General features: G+C 41.1%; 1 protein-coding gene across 4 annotated transcripts in view; it reads left to right on the top strand.

The window, feature by feature from the left end:
- Positions 1-19,532, top strand: part of tie1 (tyrosine kinase with immunoglobulin-like and EGF-like domains 1) — an 84,157-nt gene that overhangs the window by 53,143 nt on the left and 11,482 nt on the right. For 2 of the 4 annotated variants that reach the window (XM_029501060.1, XM_029501057.1), the window contains exons 1-7: positions 13,851-14,185; positions 15,656-15,952; positions 16,080-16,190; positions 16,597-16,752; positions 17,412-17,540; positions 18,857-18,997; positions 19,130-19,258. In XM_029501060.1, the coding sequence (XP_029356920.1) occupies positions 14,140-14,185; positions 15,656-15,952; positions 16,080-16,190; positions 16,597-16,752; positions 17,412-17,540; positions 18,857-18,997; positions 19,130-19,258 (1,009 nt within the window). In that variant the 5' untranslated portion in view covers positions 13,851-14,139. Of the gene's footprint in view, positions 1-13,850; positions 14,186-15,655; positions 15,953-16,079; positions 16,191-16,596; positions 16,753-17,411; positions 17,541-18,856; positions 18,998-19,129; positions 19,259-19,532 lie in introns of those variants that run through there. The other 2 variants (XM_029501059.1, XM_029501058.1) reach the window with 1 other exon arrangement.

Below are 19,532 nucleotides of genomic sequence, written 5' to 3'. Positions count from 1 at the left end.
CCTTCACCTGTCTTTCATCTTTTAAGAAGGACGCCTCATACAGGCACACACCAAACTTTTGGTTTTAGTTAGTGAGTTTTTGTATTATTATTTATTCATTCTATTTTGTTTGTTTATTTCAGTGGTCTTCAAGATTTTAACAATTTGGCCTGTTTGACTTATAGAGCCAAATCTGTCTTCATCTGTCTCAGTGTGTTTGTTTTTTAAAAAATAAAGTACAAGGGATTGACAGTGTACATGATTGTTGGGATCCTGAACAATTGTGTGTTTATAAAAGTCTTATGATTGTCTAATCAGAACAGTATTTGTGCAGAGTGATGCAGGCAGCAGCTATAGATGCAAATGTCTTGGAGTTGTGGAGCAAGCAAGGGGTTTTCCCCACCTTTGCTACCATGGGATGTTTATTGTTTGTCGTTTTGGTGAAGTCGTGGGGGCCTGAGGTCATGGCCCTTTCTGTGTGGAAGATTGGAAAGGACTTGCTCAGGCTTTTAAGAGAGGGGAAATAACAACACGTGTCGCACTGTACATAACAATGGACAGTTGCACTTGAGGAGGAAGAGCGACGTGACAAACAAACCTCCCACTAGCTATTAAGCAACAAGAAAATACAATCCATGGCTCTCAGGAGAGGTGCAGCAATAGTTTTTTTTTTTTTTGTGTGTCTCACTGAATTCCCTGTCAGTATTGTGATCTGCAACCACCCAAGTTTAAATTTTACAAGGTGATGGCTGCACATTGTTTTCATTTTTGTGAGTCTGTCCATATACTGTATGGCCTCCATCTGGAAATATGATGATGTGAGTGAGACTCTCGACACATCTGATTTAGATCTGCAAACCTGTGAATTCCACAGCTGCAATTTTATTTACATTTTGCAAAAGTGTCCTTGTAATGACTTTTATATTAAATATGATAAAGAAAAATGCTCTTCTACACACATTAGTAGGCCAATCACCTGTAACATCTTAAACAGGATATTTTATTTAAAATCTTTCGTTGTAGAGGACAATGTGGATCTAGAATAGAGTGCCAATTGACATTGTGCTGATGTTTTGATGTTTTATATATTTTGTTATATGTATCTTGATCTGACATAGTTATATTGTTTATACTGAAGTACTTGTTTTTTTTGTTGTTGTTGTTTTGTAGTCTAATGGTTGACTAATGCAACAATTTTTACAAAAACTTTCTGTTGCACCCTTCTCTCTGCTTTGGCGATGACCCAGTTTCAATGGAGAGTTTTAAATTTCATCTAATTTAATCTAATAGAAGAGTTTCCTAATTCTATATGCTCTGCGGTGTAACATTACATACCTCACTGGCACTAACCTGCAACAGGACTGAGTCTCTGTTTGTTTGACTTGAACTCCTGCCACTTCTCACAGGCATTATACTGTATAAGAAGAAAGAGGAGAAATGGCTACTTATAACTCCACTTCCAGTTTCTGTCTTTGATCATTATGGCAAATCAGTGCCACTTTTTAAAACACCTTAACGTAAGGACAGATGTTTACATATTCTTTAATAGTCACTGAAATTTATTCAGGTCTATGTTTAAAAAGCCCCATTCTCTTACTGCGGGAGTAATTATTCATCCAAATGATACGTTAATCACGCTGCTGATTCTTTTGGATATTTTGAGTAGGTGAGCATAGAAGCACAGAGCACAACAACAGACTAGAACTGAGTAGGGCGTCCTTTTGTTTGGTAAAAAAAGCCTCAATATTGATTCCGGGAGATGCTGGAAACCTTCCTTCGAGATCTTGATCCATGTTGTCAGGATTGCTTCACATCATTTCAGCAGATCTGTCAGCTGCACATTCTGGCACATTCTATCACACATCCCGTGGGTGTTCTGCTGGATTTACATCTGGTGAATGGAGAAGGCACTAAAGTTCACTGAACTCATGAAACCAGTTTCATTGTAAACCTAGATATTAGACGATGGTTAATAGTGACAGAAAGTGATGTGCATGGCCAGCATCAGTACTCAATCAGACAATGAGTGACTGGCCAGGACATTCCCACACCATCTCCACCAGGTGCCCGACGCTTGACAAAAAGCAGGTTGAGTCCATGGATTTGTGCTGTCGATGCGAAGTTATGACTCTGTAATCTGATACCTCAACAGAAATCCACATTTATCGGACCAGGCTACATTTTTCCAGTATTCATGCATTCAGTTTAGTGAGACACAACCTCTGTTAGATATCTTTTGTTGTGCTGACAAGAGTTTTTAATGATGGATAAAGGTATCAATAGGCAGGTGTGCATGTGTTCCTGATAAAATATTCAGTCATCGTGCAGTGAGCGGGCAGCACAGCGGCATAGAGGGTAGTGCTGTTGCCCCTCAACACAAAAGTCATGGGTTTGGTTACCGGCCTGGGGCCTTTCTATCCAAAGTTTGCATGTTCTTCATCAAGAGATGCATGATTAGGTTAATAGGTGACTGTAAATTGCCTGGAGGTAAAGGTCTGAGTGTGAGTGGTTGTTGGTCTCTGTCTGTCTCTGTGTGTTGGCCCTGTGATGGACTGGTGACCTGTCCAGGCTGTACCCTGCCCTCACCCAGTGTGAGCTGGGATTGGCTCCAGCATTCCCCGCAACCTGGAAATGGATAAGCAGTAGAAGATGAATGAATGAATGTCCTATGAGTACAGCTCACCGTGTTAAATTTTGCGAGATTCATGTAAACGTCAACAGATTTTAATAGGATCCAACTGTGCATTTTTCCAATCCCTTGGTGAAAGCTGTGAGAATATTTATGTGTACATTGAAAGTTCTTTGGGATTCAGTAATGGCTTAATGTACACCTCCAAAACCAGAATGCATCAATTCCCTACGCAGGTGTCCAGTATGTGTAAACAGAAAGGAAATTATTTAATAAATTATTCAAGTAATTTGAACTATATTAAATATTTAATGCACAGTTTTTGTCTATAAAGTTGAATACACACATTTTTGTTTTTGGCCTTTTGGCTGACAGTAGATAGTTTTATAACCAAGGGTTCTTGAAAGGAGGCCACAACAAAGCTTAAAAAAACATGTTGTTTCTATCTGCAAAGCCTGTTGTGGTCAACGCAGGAAGCCCATTACCACTCTGCTACTCAGCAATGCACAGCCGTATCCAGCTGCTGTCTCACTTATTCACATCTACATTAAAAGATTGATATTGTGATTTGAATAAGCAGTGTTGTTTTTCTCTCAATAACTTGCTATAAAGCAAGCCTTCAGATGGCTTTATGAACACTTGTTCTCCAACTCAAATACACTTGTGAGTTCCACATTCTGGCATTTATCACGTGATTTGTGCCCTAAACTGAAAAAACTGTGAAACTTTTTAAATGCCTGAAGAGGGAGCAGCTATGCCAAATCCACAAGTACATAACTTAAACAAATGTCTTTGCCCACAGAAACCCAAAGAAATGGTGTTGCATTTATTGTTTTTCTTTCTCTCAATAAAACCCAGTTACTCTAACAAGAGCAGACTTCATGTGTCTTCATGGCAGCACTGTTGTGTGCAAGAGTATGTTTGTACACCAGTTTCCTCCTCGGTTTGTATATGCATGCTTTGCAACCAGAAGCCATCTAGCTCAATCTATATGTGTCCGTCCTCTTCAGAGATTAAGCCTGGCCTGCAGGCCTCCGTGTGCAAGAGTGTTGAGCAAACAGCTATTAGACAGGAGCCGAGACCCTCCACCTCCACCCCCGCCATCACCTCCACAGGCCGTTTCCTGCCTGTAGGGTGATTCCTGCCCCTGTGCTCCCGCCACTTCCTTCACACACATATCAGCCTCCAGCAGCAGTGCCTCTTCCTGGATCTGGCTCAAGTTTTCTGGACACTGTGGACAAGCAGCAACAGCTTCTCTCTCTGTCTCTCTGTTTCTCTCTCTCTCTCTCACCTTCCTCCCAGCCTCTCTTCCCAGTCTGCTCTTCTTACTCTTACCCCCCCCCCCCCCCCCCCCATACCGCCAGACTCATTTTTAAACTTATCATCTCCTATCATTCCACCATTTCCTCAGGTAACAAGCCTTTGAATCATAATTGCGAGGCCTCTGCTATTTGAGTCTCAAGGCAATTTCTGCTCTTGCTTTTTTTTTTCTTTTTTCTTTTTTTTTCTCTTTACCCTTCAGCCCAGCACTCCAAGGGTGTTATTCAACTTCCTTAAAAATATCTCTAATGTTCCAGAGACATGTTGGCGGGATCCAGCACCACTCCCTTTCTACAATTTCCTTTATAGTCATGTACCGTTGGGATAGATATTCTATTTTTGTAATTAGGATTAGACCTGATTTCCAAGATAATAATGATGAAAGGAGCAGCTCCTCCATCTTTACCGTGATTAATAGAAATAAATGCAGGAAAAATGCCATGTGTGTGCCATTGTTTGGAAATAATTTTCTTTAATTCATTTGACAGTTGAATTTTGAATTTAAAATTTGACTTTTCAATGATTTCAGCACATACAATTGTCCAAACCTTGCTCTTGTGGGTATTTCATTTTATGTGCACAGGTGAGGAAAAAGGTCCAGCTTTCAGGTAAATGTACACACAATTTTTTTTTTTCTATTTTGCCTTGACTTTCTGAAATCATGTTATCCTTAATGATCTTACTGGCAGGGAAAGGAGTAGTCTGCACTAGAAGCTGACTGCATTACTATTGTTATGATTAGGGCTTCCTTTGTCTGAGCAGACTTTCCATAACAACATTAATGAGGTGTGTGTCTGTGGGTACTGCACATCTACCTGTGTGGGGTCATAAAGGCTGAACAGCTACATCCCTCAACATCCTGACAACATGGAGGGTTTGTTTGCTTACAGGCTGGAGGGCCAACATGCTCCCCATCTGGCGATGGACCCAGATCGCTGCCAGTGCCCAGGAGGCAGTTTAGGGGACTGGTGTTGGCAATGGGTCACACTGTCTCAATTTAGCTACAGATATTTATTTCCATTGTGGGACTGATGAACTGAGCAGGCACTTAATACAAAAAAATAAAAATAAATATTCGGATGTTTCTTCATCCCAGCAACTTCTGTTTAAGTGCATGCAGCACAGTCTAAGTGACGAAGAAACACTGACAAAATCTGTAAAGAAATCGGAAACAGACCGAGTGCTATGCGTAAAAAAATGCAAGTGTGTAAGTCACACATCATTTTTCTCGGCTATTCGTTCCTATGGTGTTTAGAGCACTGACTATTCACTGCTCATTGCTTATGTCCAAGAGACTCATCAGCCATTGTTGTAACTTTCTAGAGGTTTTGAAAAAAGTTAAGTATGTGGCCCCTCACTTGTGATGGTGAGGAAATTACCATGGGAGCCATTAGCCCTTTCAGATACTCTGCACATGAACTCCCAAAGTATGCAAGAGCAGCTGAATACCAACTCACACACCGCAGATTAGTATGAGAAAGCAGCCGGGTCAGCACAATAACACAGGTGCTGCTGCAGGAAGTCTGCTACGCTGATTTATCCTCAAAAAATTGACTCAGCGCCTTTTTTAAATAATCTATAAATTAAAACCAGAAATGTTAAGTTCAATCATCACAACATATATAAATTGAATGACCTATTTCTTCATTATGCTTTTACGGTGTGCCTGTGGCAAAAAGCATGATTTCTCTGTGACCTCCCTGCGTGCCTAAGACGACCTGTTCCACTAGGAACAGGTTGGGAAAGGTTGTAGTGGTAGCCCCTTGGGAGAGGGGCTCCTGGCAGGAGGTCCATAGTACAGTTATAGGGGTGGGTGAGGAGGAAGGGACCCAGCTGTGTGTTTACCGAACACCGGAGCCAGGTTAGATCTAAATCCTAGGACAATCTTTCCCATCGTCCAGTCAGTGTGTGTGTTATGGGTCTTTAACCAGGAAGATGAAAGACAGGGATATATGACAACCATCAATGACATGTAAACTGATTACCTCATAAGACAGGCATCAGGAGTCAGGACAAGGGTGCAAGGCAGAGGGAAACAGCTTGTTACAAAGGCAACAAATGCAGGTTGGGACTGCACAAGTGGAAAAGGCCGGAAAGGCAAGAACCGAGTCCACAATCAGTTCTAGAAAGCTGGCGTTAGCTGTGAGTGGCACCTGACTTGTACACACCTGGCTTCAGTCCCGCAATCACACACACCCACAGAGAGAGCGATAAACATATATACACAGTCTGAAGAAGAAGGCATGACTAGAAGGTTCTGGTGCATTAAGTACTGCATACATTAAAGGCGTGTTGTAGATCAGATATGGTGCTACAAAAGTGCATAGTAAGTGCTGGTTAGACATGTTAGAGGAGCCGCTCAGAAGAAATTATTTTTGAAGATAGAGAGGGTTACTCCTGATAAGTAAGCAATTCAGCAATTAATTGATAAGTAGATGGAAGATGGAATACCATCTGGAAACCATTAATGTGAACACCCTGGTTACCTTGTTTGCAGGGATGCAATGCTGGAAGACATTCCTCAGAGGAGGGCAGAAACTGAGATGGATCATATGGCTGTATGATCAAGGTGAAGTAGGGGTGGAGAGAGAACGAGGGCAGGAAAAGATTTACAGATGTAAATGGGGATAGAAGCCTGGTACCATTAAATGTGCACTAGTAAATATTAACAGTAGGTGAAAATTGTGTTTTTAGCAGAAGAAACAAAAATGAGAACTGATGAGAAATGATAACTAATGATATGAACTATTGCAGCAGCAGGCACTGAGCGGGAACGTGGAACAAAGATGATTCAGCATCTGTAGGCCAGGGACAGGGTGAGACAGGGCAGGAGGGACAAAACACAGACTACAAGAAGAGACAAAGTTAGAGACATGTAATGATGTGATGTACAGGTATGAGGGAGGGAGAGAGAGAGGTTGCCAGTGCAATCCCAGCAGTTTTGGCCTATAGCAGCATGACTAAAGAAACTTTTATTAAACTTTAAATATTTAACTATAGGCGTTGTCATTAAGGAAGGTTTTAAGCCCGATCCTGAAAACTGCTGCAGAGTCCGCCACCCCTGGCTGATACTGGGAGTTGGCTCCATAGAAGAGGATCCTGATAGCTGAAAGATCCGCCTCTTCCTTTACTCTTGGAGACTCTAGGAACTAAAAGTAAACCTACATCCAGAGAGCGAAGTGACCTCCTGGGACAAAAAGGAACTATGAGCTCTCTGAGATATGATGGAGCTTGGTCATTAAGAGCTCTGTATGTTAGAAGAGGGATTTCAATTCTAATCTGAATTTTGCTGGGAGCCAATGAAGAGAAGCTAGAACAGGAGAAATGTGAGTAAAGCTGAGTATCATCTGCATAACTGCGAAAATATATGATTCCTGATAATATTGCCTAAGGGAAACGGATTGGTCCACGGACAGAACCCTGTGGAACTCCTTGATTAACTAAAATGCATGAGGAAGAATCACTGTTAACATGAAGTGATGTGTTATCTGTCTGATCAGAATGATTTGAACCAACTTAGTGCAGCTCCTTGCAGCACAAGTACGGAGGACAACCCATTGTCTGAAGTCATTAGAATGTCATTTGTAGCTTTTACCACTGCTGTTTCTGTGCTTTGATGCACTCTAAAACCCAACTGAAACTCTTCAAACAGGCCATTTCTTTGCAGACGCTTACATAATTGGCTTGCAACTGCTTTTACAAGAATTTTGGAAATGAAAAGGAGGGTAGTTTTGGGTCTATAATTAGCCAAAACATCTGGATCCAGATCAGGTTCTTTGCGGAGGGATTTAATAACTGCAATCTTGAAAGGCTGTGGTACATAACCTAAACATAAAACACTCAACTGATCATTTTCCAGAATCAAATCTACTCATTACAACCCCAAAAAGAGCTGAGGCTGGATGGCTTATGCATAAATTTAGTGGAGGGGAAATGAATGGAGGGATTGCTGGCCAAGACCGTTGTCCCTTATCCTCAGACGATGCTGTTCTCAGATCTGGGATATGATGCCAAGTTCCTATTGTAGATCACAGCTTCTGTTTGGCCGAGCAAGCCCGAGCGCACAGAGCTCCAGTGTATACACTGCTGGACTGGAGTAGTACAGTAAGTATTCTCCTCTGACTTGATATTTTCATCTGTGGGTTCTCCATGATGTCTCGTTGGATGGTCTCATTCTGACTCATAGACTCCATCTCCCAAATTTAAGTTCTGGGGGGGGGACTCATGTGGTCTCACTGTTCCAGGTATTAACCTTCTCCTCCATCAGTATGCGTGTGTGTGTTCATTATATACAATCTTGAAATCAGTGTATGTGTTTAGACTCTTTCGACATCTCATCTAATATGGTGTATGTAGTATATATAATATATATATATAATGTAATCATTGCTCAATCCGCCACCAGCTCTGCTACCATTCAGTTACATAGGTTTCTGATTTCAGAACAACAACATGAATTTCAGCTTGACATCATAGTGTTTCACAAACGAAATTACAATCTCTTGTTTTAATTATTCCAACATCATTCTACTTCTTCTCTTTTTGTCCCTGTTACTGTAACTCACACCTCCCCGTTTTCTTTACCTCTAGGGGCTGTTTCACTTGGGATCTTTAGCATGTAGGCCTTCCTGGTGCTTTCTACTCAGGACATGACTTAACGCCTTCTCTCTCATTTACATTCCATATTTCATTACTGATTTTATTACATGGTTTATCAAGATTTAGGTGCAATGCAAACTCTGCCTTGCCTTTGGATCGGATTTCTGATGTTTAGCACTTAGGTGTCAGGAGCACTGAGACTTCAACCCTTTCCGACAAAGTCCAGACAGGCTGGTTCATTCTGGACCATCAAACCGCCTGGGATAAAAGCACCCGCCTAGTGAGTAAATGTGATGTAATGCAGACAAATATTTAGGTTATTACTTCTCTAAGCTCCACTCATTTTGGATGTTTTATTGCTTGAAATTAAACAGCAAGTCACTGACCTGGCTCACCATCGTATAATCAGAAAGTGAGATTGCTGGTAGAGCCGAAGCAAATGGGATGAATGAAAAGGAAAGTGTTCCATCCATAGGGGACTTCAAACCTGAATCATTTTGGAGTCATTTGTGTGAGTAACTCATTTTGTATAAATCAAGCTACTTCTTTTGGTGGGCTGTGTGTATATGGGCATGATAAGATGCATAGCACACAGTCCTAAGCTCCTTTACATCGTATCAGCTGTGTGTGTTCCACAGTACTCACTCTGTGGCTATGCTGACTTGTCAAATCATATCCATCACTTCATGTGCCAATCCATTGCTTGGAGGCCTTTGCCCCTTGAGGTTACTTAAATGGCAGCTCTTCTTGTGAGAACGTACACAGTGGAAAGTGACAGGAAATATGAGAAAGCAAAGGAAACAACATGCGACAAAGGTTGAAAAGCAGCTTGACATTTGTGGAGGTCTAATACATTCCTGCCTCCTCATCCTTCGGGTAAGGAGGTAACTCGGGGTCCCCAGTGGTCCCTGTTGTCGACATCTGTATATTTGCCTGCTGAGAAAAAGCTAGAACTGACACAAACCCTACAGCCCTACGTCACCGGTCCTGTTCTCATTCCTTAAGTTAAGACCTAATTATCCTTGATGGAACTGACTCAGCTTCATATTTAAATACAACCAAGAGTCTACAAGCATACAAACAGTTCTGTTAGGCATTGACCATGTTATCCTGGTCACGCTCTCAAAGTGATATTACTATCTTCAGATGGGGTCCTACCACCTATATAGGTGGATACATTTCAATTATGGCCTAATATTGACTCAGGTCAACCTGCCGGACCAACAACCAGGGCCAGCACTGCCCTTCAGAAAGCGGGACAAATGAGCCCAGAGTGAGCGCAGAAATGTTTTATTTTTATTTATTTATTTTTGGGGGGTTGGGGGAGGGGGGCACACACCGCTACCAGGAAACAGTTTCCCAGGCTTGGAGTCCTTGGACTGGACGGGTGGCCAAATAGGTTTGATTTAACTGGATGGCTGTTCAATTGATCTAAATTGGCCAATGAGTTTTGTCCAATGTAGAGCTGAATCAAAGTGACTAGCCAGCGCAAAAAAAGAAATTAAGACAGTCAGGCAAAACGGGGGTGGGGTATGAAACAATGAGTCAGTGAAGGTGGGGGTGTCAGATACCCCCCATACACCATGGGTGTGACGTGCTTGCTGAGAACCACCAAATTTCATGGCAAACTATTAATTTGCTGTTTTGGACATTTCATTAAAAACCAAAGTATATTTTGTATTTCTTCCAGATAATTTACCAAAACTGTCCATTTGTGGTCCCATTTTCGTGGGCAACTGCAATCAAAACATTGTGGATAATTTGGAAGCCATAGTCTCAATCAAGCCACAAGAAACAGAATCAGCCTTTTTAATAATACAGAATCCAGAAATTCAGGTTGCATTCCTCCAGAGATATGAGATATTTTTACAACAAAAATAATAATTGAATTTGTGGAATATGCTGTAGAGCAATGTATATTTGGGGGAACAAATAAATGAGTTGTTTTGGAAGATGGGATCCAGTTCCACCATTTTCATCCTTGGTCTGGAAAGACAGAGATTATCTGAGTTAGCTGAAGAACTCTATAGCACAATGTGTGCTGATCTCTGACATGCTTAATTCGGGTACATAGCAATGTGGATATTTGTAAAATGTTTGCTTAAAGTTTATTATTAAAAAAAAAAAAAAAGCAAAAAAAAAAAGCCAAAAGCCGGACACTGTTCAGGTCTGTTGGATCATGATTGGCTGACTGCCTGAATTCATCAAGCTGAATGGGAAATGTAGCTGAGGTAAAGAGTTTGCAGACCTGTCAGTTTGTCATCACACAGTGTAAGAAAACACACTTGACAGATAGAGCATGTCAGATAGAGTGTTAATGCATTCAGAGCTTAGATAACAGTGTGCTATACAGTTATCAGGAGTTTATAAGTTTTTATCTGGAGGGAAATCCGACGGGGGTCTTTAAATGTTCCTAATATAGCTCCCACACAAACACTATGTGCAAATCTGTCTTTTTGCCTTTCACCATCTCATTCGCTCTGTTATTCAAAACACTTTTGCTCACACACTCATGCCTTACAGCGAATATGTGTAAACGATTCAAGAGAAGAGCGGACTTCCCAAATCAAACATCAAGTAATTTGACATGTAGGTCAGTGGTTGGTGCTGTGCTGCTGCTGAAGGGTTCGAGGGCCAGGGTAGGGTAACGGGTCTGAGAGGTGTGAGCGACACTCCTGCTTAGGCTCCCAGGGCCCAGCAGGATCAGTGCGTGTGGAGCCGGGCCAGCTCGCCACACAATGAGGGGAAATGGGAATTTAATACAAACTTTCTCACAAAGTCTAAGAGACCTCCCGCCTCTGTTGCTGGTCTCGCTTCCAGGGACCCCTCAGCCTCACCATCACCACCTCCTCCACTATAACCACAACAAAATGTCAGTAACCACTAAAACATGCCCGGGAGCTGGTCTGCTATTAGTTTACAGCTTAACACAAATTAGGTGGCATTTCCCTACAATCTTTCATCTGACCACATGCTGTTTCTGAAAAGTGGCAAGATGAACTGCTGCAGCCGATAGAGAATAAAATATTGTAGGAAAGGATTGACCAGAGAAATTGCATTTTCCAATGCGGTCATGAAAGGGGGGTGGGAGAAGTGACTGTAAAGTGATTGTTAAAGCTTCTCTTCAATTAAAAGATGCAAAGAGGCAAACACATGTTGTTCCAGTGTATAAAACACATACAGCACCGGCACCACAGAACAGTAACTACGCTCCTGATCTCAAGAAACACTCCATCCACTGTCATTGTCAGGCTTATTTTCTGGGGAAGTAATATTGACCAACTTGGTCAGCAGACACTTCGAGCTATATTTTTATCTGGCGGTGTCTTAAAGCAGGAGGCCGTCACTAAACCGGTTATAGTGATAACTGTAGGACAGCAAAGACATTTGGACACAATGGGTAGTTTCTAAGGGGCATAGACTGTCCTCCATCCTGAATATTCACCCCACCAAAATAATTTCCCTCACCATATGCACATGTTCACAAGTGCGCACGCACACACACGGCATTCTAAATACATGCACAGGATACAGGTGTATGCATGCAAAAAGTCTACATATACGTATGCATGCACACACATCCATAAACTCTAATCCCTGCTCTCTGGTTCCTGAAAACCTCGATGCAGCCAGAGGCTGAGGCGACTGTGTTAATCCAGCCTGCGTGCTTTTCCCTTTTGGCTTCCAATACAGGTTCCACAGCACTTTACTATCTTTGCACTTCTTCCTATGCGCTCCTCCTCATTTGCTTCTGAAAAGTTAAAAAAAAAAAAAGGGCAATTCTGTAAAATCTGCAGTAATTACTGGGAAATTGCTTCAGCTTCATTTCAAAAAGTGTGCAGCGTTTTAGTTTGGCAGCAGTACAGACAGGACAGCTTGTTACTGTAATTGTTATATGCCATAAATTGGGTTGTTCTGTACATGAGCTTGGGCTGCAGCCAGAACTGTGTATCTAGCAGACTGCTCGTGAGACAATTTAGTATCATCGTTTTCATTGTTAAGCCCAGGGCGGGTGTTTTTAAAGTCTTTGCAGAGGAAAGGAGAGGGTCCTATAAAAACTTTTTCTGGCTTCTGAGCTACAAAGGACAAAGTGACAGGTCAAAGGGATCATACAGATCTGAGCCAACTCTAGGCGCCAAGACCTTCTGTTTGCCAAGACTCATAATGGAAACCCTGTGATCTGCAGACGAAACAATTCAAACCTGGGTGTAGGGTTGGACTTGATTTCTTTCCTTTCTTTTTTTTTTTTTCTCAGCTAATTGAAAGCGAGATTAAAGTGCGAACCTTTGAATATGATTTTCAGTTTGTACAGTCACAATTTCACAGATGAGTACCTGCCATTATTTACTTATTTACTCAGACTGAACCTAAGTTTCTCAACTATTTGTAAAAGCTGTTATTTTAGTCTCTGTTTTTCTTTTTAGATATCCAGTGGAGACTTTAATATTCCTCCCGGCCTAAGAAACCCACACAGGCTGGTGAGATGGAAAACAGGAAATCTCAAACAATAAGAAGTTGAGTCAAGCGCAAGCTGATTGTCTGAGGCAGCAAGGAAATGTAAAGCAAACACCAAATCAGACCGACAGTTTTTGCAGAGAAAATGAGAAAAAGGCGCATGCAGTTTTAAGATGAGGCGAAGACACCTTTTAGTGGCTTTGTCAGATATGATAGGATAGACACAACAGGTACATTGTTCATGATTTCCTGAAAATGACTGATGATAACAATGCAGGAAGGGGGTGACAAATGTGATGCAAAAGAACAACGTTGTTGCATTTGGCAAAACATGACACCAGCTGTTGCTGCATTTGTTTTTCTGGTACCTCTACAAAGAAAATCAGAGGCAGCAATAAATTGCTATCCTTTGGAGTATACCTGGACCATGCAGATTATCGATCCTGGCCACTCAAACGCAGGCTGGTTTCTCAGCAGGCCTATTTAATAGCATGCAGAAATGTTTGGCCCATAAAGCCTAGAGCGTTATGTTTTTCCATAATGTGATTTTCTTCAGGACGAAACTATTTATACAACAAAGCTATGAACATTGTAATTAATGATGTGTTACAATGTAAATAAATCAATGGCGCCCCAGAAAATCACGAATCAATGAAAAGCACAATAGGATTTCACAGATATACCAGTAAAGACTCTTAAAATATTACACATTCGATTGTGTGTAGAGACAATCGGAGCGACTGGAACAAAAAGTGACAAAGTTTAAACTCATAAATACATTAAGAGGATAGGGGAGGTCTGGAGCGCCAGCAGTCCTCCGCTGTCTGGTGACGCTCTTCCTTCCTTTCCCACCCAGAGTAAGCTGAGCTTTGCCGCAACTCCAACTTTGTGCTCAGTGTGACGGACAGCAACGGACACTGTTCTGTTATCTCAGATATATACATATATTTTTTTTATTTTTGTTTTTATTTTTTATTATTATCATTATTTTGTTTTTGCTTTTACCTGAACTGGCGCTTTGGATTATTGGCAGAGTTATGCGTAAAAAAGCGCACCGGTCCTCGTGACGCAGCGTCACCGTTTTGGATTTGGAGCTCTCAGGAGCTGGCAGTTGATTCAGTGACACAACTATCCGCCACCGAGGATTTTTAAATATCATGAGGATTTTGTGGGTGTTTGTATTGTGTTTCGTTGATTTGTCAGGTAAGTGTGCTCTTTCTTTGAATGCTGTTTGGTAAGATTTTAAACGGAGCAAAAATGTAATCCTTGTAGTTTTTCAAAAGAACTCATGGCTATAAGAAAGAGCAGCTCCTCGCCTGTTGTTTATAGTATTCTATCCATTGGCATATTTAAATAATCGATCATATTCTATTAAATTAAAGTTGTTGTGATAGTTAGGAGAGGACCATCGTGTGTACAGAGCCTTGTGACCCTTAGGGAAAAGGAGCTCATCCATGTTTCCTGCCATTGTTCTGCGGACATGGGGCTTAGATACTAGCGAAAAGGCATGCTGGAGAAACTGACAATATTAGGCTTGGCGCTTTTGTTTAAATCACCGCGTCCTTGGAGACTTGTTTTGTATTTGGACAAAAATCCCGAACAGAGATGAGTGAGTGCTGCCGGCCTGTCAATCACTTTTCTCGGTTGTCAGCATAAATCACTGCGAATCAAAGAGTCACGTTATCAGTGGGGCTGATGGAGACAGATTCCTGTGAGCCATAAAAGATTCTTCTGCTGGTTGTCACGGTACTTTGTGAGACGAAGTACAGTTGTGTCTCTAAAACGACCTCTCGTTTAGTAAGGGAATGAGACTTACATACTGAGGATGGAATATGTGAGTTAAACCTCCGCTGATATTGGAAACAGGATTCATTTGGACTGGCGAATGGAATGAACAATATATAGTCTGTTGCAAGTATTTTTAGGTCCCCCTAGTTAAAACTAATGCTGTCAAATAATGGAAACAATATTATAAAACTCAGAGGTTCTAATGTGGAGCTTTTAGTGGAACACATTTGAAAGAGGCTTTGATGCAACTTTACTTGTCTTGTGTAGCAGCAGTTAAATTATGTTGCAACACTGAGAAGTGTTTCCAATTTATATCAATGAAGGGTGGGCTAAATGGGTCAGAAACAAAGTCAGTAAAAAAGAGCCATGTGGTTATGAGTCCCTGGCTTCTTCATTCCCATGTCCATTTAAAATATGTGTATACTGATGTTATAGTTCTGCCTCATGACAGGATAATTCAATTAGCTCAATTTGTGAAGCTGTCCTTTGTAGTAGACGCAGAAAAAATACAGAAACACCTGAAGAAAAAAAAAAAGAGCTTAACCAGTGCAAAATAAACTGTATGCAGGACAAGGATAAGCACTTAGAGAAGAAACATCCAATCAGGATCTATAATATTACAATGAGAGGGACAATAGGAATAACAATGGATAATAATGACCTTACTAGACCAAATAGATCACTCTACACTGACCGAGTGTATATATTTGATTAAATCTTTGCAGTATAGGAGCTAGACAAGATGAAAAAACCTGTCCGGTTTGTGTTTAAAGGCTGGATAATAGCACAGTCCACAGCAGCAGGGTAAATGAAGAACTTACTGTATGAGGGTGTGTGTGTGTGTGTGCACCAGAGGTCATAAGAGGCTCACAATCTGTTTTACAGATGCGGTGATCGACTTAACCATGATCTCCACAGCAGAGGTCAACGGTGTCAATCACTTCACCATCTCTTGTATCAATGGAGAGCGAAGCCCGACCCAATTTGAGCTGGACATCAAGAGAGACAACAAAATCCTCATATTTCCCAAGAAGCCAAATTTTAAATTGACAAAACCCCGGAACAATGAAGTGAAAGTCAAAGAGTTCCGCGACTTGGATAATATTGGGATTTTCTACTGTGAATGCATTCAGGAAGCTGCCCCACTCGAGACAGTCACAATGATCAACAACTTTCCTGGAGGTGTGTTCAGCAGTTTGTTTTGCTTCCTGTGCCCACCACCAAAATTTTAAACTGATTAATGTATGTCTTATGAATCAACCTGAATATTGTCATTTTTAATAACTATGATGTTGTGTGGGCTCAACAGCAAACTTCATTCCAACTCACCTCACTCTGACTGCCAACAAAGGAGAGACGGTTAACCTCAGCATGGAGCTACACAGCACCCAAAAGAGAGATGTGACCTGGAAGTACAACGGTAAGCTTTCTCACACAGAAGGAAGGGAATTGAACGTTGAGACACTGTTCACAAATAATGAGTGAAAACTGTCTCTATTGAAGGATGCTCAACAAATAAGGCACGTTTATTTATATGGGACATTTCTTACACAAAGGCAATCCAACGAGCTTTAAATACATACAGAGAAAAGTAAGAACGGTAACAGGCACAAAATCAAAGTCATAAAATCATAAAATAATTGAATTAAAATGATTAAAAGAATATGCAGCTGTTTGGATAAGTTCCGAGAAGTACGGTGCAGGTTTCATCCATAAGTGCATGAGAAAAGAAAAGTTTTTAACTTGGATTTAAAAGTATCGACATGGCTGCTTTGTGGGACTTGGATAACTATACTCCTTATGTATTTTTTGTGTGTTTTATGTAGGAAACTACTATTATATGACTCACTGGAATGACATGAACAATCGCACTGCCGTACTGACAGTGGAGAACGCAGCTTTTGCCAATCAAGGCATCTACAGTGCCAGCTACGTGGGGGACAGTCCACTCCAGGGGGCCTGGATGAGGCTCATTGTCAGAGGTTTGTTGAAATTTACACTCAGGGTCAGATTGCACCAAGGCTATGACAACAGTGTTTTATGCATTTGCTCTGCAAGTAAAACCTAATTCTTGACATTAAGACTTGATAAGTCACTGCATCTGGCCATGAAGTAGACCCCCACGTTACCACAAATTGGGTTTTCCGTCCAGATTAAACACAAGTAGGAGACAGTCAGAAAGTAAGATAGTGAACATTTTAAATGAGATGAATTTCTCTCTTTGAACAGAACCTGGGTTACTGTTCCCCAAACCTCCTGTTAAGATAATCAGCCGGTCTGTTTCGCTTTTTTAAACAAGCTGATCCGTGACCAGCGTGTTACGCATTTCAACAATTTTATTTCTGATAAGAGCAAAATCCCCAACTGTACATTTTTGGTGAGATTTACTCCTTTTGGAGAGATGAGTTGACAGCACGTGTGTTTTATTCATTTCCTGTTCCCTATTGTTATAGAGATTTCACAAGTGTCAACAGCATCTCCACGCTCCACCTGCTCAGCCTTGAGCTTTTGTATCTCCTCCACACCCACCAGATGTTCATTTTACAAGGATGCAAGGATTTATGTCATTTTTACTCCACGAGAATTCACAACTTACACCGAAAGCACATCTCATAGAAAAGAAACCTCTGTTTTTCTGCAGACTGTCCCAGTAAGAAGTGGGGTCCTAACTGTGAAGACTGCCCTGACTGTCTCAATGGAGGAGTGTGTCATGATTTGGATGGAGACTGCGTCTGCCCTCCAGGGTTCATGGGAACACGCTGTGAGACAGGTTTGTACTGCAGTCATTAGACTGTACTCGTAGGTAAAATGGTACACGTTTGAACATGATTAGCCTTCTCATTCCCTTCTTATATTACTTACATATTACTTATATTACTAATAAGAGTAATAATAATATATATATATATATATATATATATATATATATATATATATATATAGACATTGAAAACAGAGGAATTATATTTAAAGTCTGATTTCAATCATTATTCTCAGAAGCAGTGTCAGAATAAAACGCATTTTATTCTCAAACACACATGTAGCCCCTGGGGTAGCTGAAGAGGAGAAGTCAGATGATTGACAAAGTGAGCAGATTCATTTTTCTTGGGGACATGACTATCTCTACGAAATTCCTAAGTAATACTTACACTATTTGACAAGATATTTCAATTTGATCCAGAGTAGACAGAATGGACAGACTGAATGTTTTCAGAGAATTGTTGTCAACAATAGAAAAGAAATGGCTGTACATTAGAAGGGGCTACTGTCTAAAGGCTGTGGATCGGTACACAGGTGCAAGTAAGGTTCAACACCATGGACAATTCTGTGTGTCACAACCACTCAAATGGCGATATACACATAACCACGAAACTTGTTTCAGACACATATGAGAATAAAGTTTTTGATTCCTACATGAATTCCTCTGCGGAGCTCACGGTTTGCCTGTGTCTCACGATAAGTAGTCTCATGTGCTGATGGGAGACATTAAATGGCGACAGTGCTCAAAGCAGAACACATGCAGGCACGGTGTTAGTGCTGCCCAAGATAACTGGGCACAATTGACCATGTTGTTGCCGTCTGGGATGTAGTTGATGCACCTGTGAAAAACCAGGTTATCTCTCCTCACCAGCTGTGGATGAAAAACAGTATATCAGCATATATCAAACCAGTATTTAGTTTGGATGCATGGATAGCACCAGTGATACCGTACACTGGCCCAGCGGTTCCTTGGCGTGGCCAGTTCAGTTTTAGTAAAGGGGCTTCTTTCTGTGTTTAAATGTCAAATACTGAATATTTCTACCGCTCTGGAAAGCCAGGCTTGGCCAGATTCTACAGAATCTGACATCATCATATGGTCCGTTTACACTTAATATCGGTAACCTACTGTCCTCCTTTCCTTAACTGTGTGTGAAAAAACCTAATCAGATATAACAAGGCCATCAAAATCCGAGGACTATCAGATTGGAGCAGTGGTTACGCAGTCTTCTAAGATATTTTGCAAGGCAGATTGAAGCATGATCCATCAAAACACAAGGAATTCAAAGAAACACATTTGTGAATTTATCTTTCTCTGATGGCTTGCAGCCTGCAGAGAAGGAATGTTTGGTCGAAACTGCCAGGAGTCATGTGGCTCTGAGCTGAACTGCAAGGGGCTTCGTTTCTGCCTACCAGACCCTTATGGCTGTTCCTGTGCCAGCGGCTGGTTTGGCAGCCGTTGCGAAAAGGGTAAGTAACCCATCCATAAATTTGTCCACACTTTCCTTTTCTTTTTTTCTTTTTTTTTTTCCATTTTTACGTTTACTTTGACCCTTTTGTTTGGCATCATATGTAGTATAGCTTTCTCTTTTCTCTTATCAGCCTGTGATAATGACATGTATGGACCAGACTGCAAACTGAGGTGTAAATGCCAGAATGGAGGAGCTTGCAATCGCTTTAGTGGATGCCAATGTCCTATGGGTTGGAGAGGACAGAACTGTGAGAAATCTGGTAGGCATTATTACCATTTCATTCTTAACCATCCGTTCTTTTTTTTTTTTTTTTTCATTTCATCCTGCTTCATTTGTGGAATGGCAATGAGATATATAATCCTTGTCGTCATCACTAGATAGATTTCCGTTTCCATTTCCATCCTCCTTGTGGGATACCACCATCTGCTCTCGTCTCAAAAGTAAATTTAATAAATAATATCTTAAACAATTGCAAAGGCAGTTTAGTGAAGCCAGTATTAAACATTAAACCAGTGACAAAGCCAGCTTGTCTG

Source organism: Echeneis naucrates, chromosome 4 (assembly GCF_900963305.1).
Source record: "Echeneis naucrates chromosome 4, fEcheNa1.1, whole genome shotgun sequence".
Classification (NCBI taxonomy): domain Eukaryota; kingdom Metazoa; phylum Chordata; class Actinopteri; order Carangiformes; family Echeneidae; genus Echeneis; species Echeneis naucrates.
The sequence above is the reverse complement of the archived record's forward strand: the minus strand, read 5'-3'. Positions and strand labels throughout refer to the sequence as shown.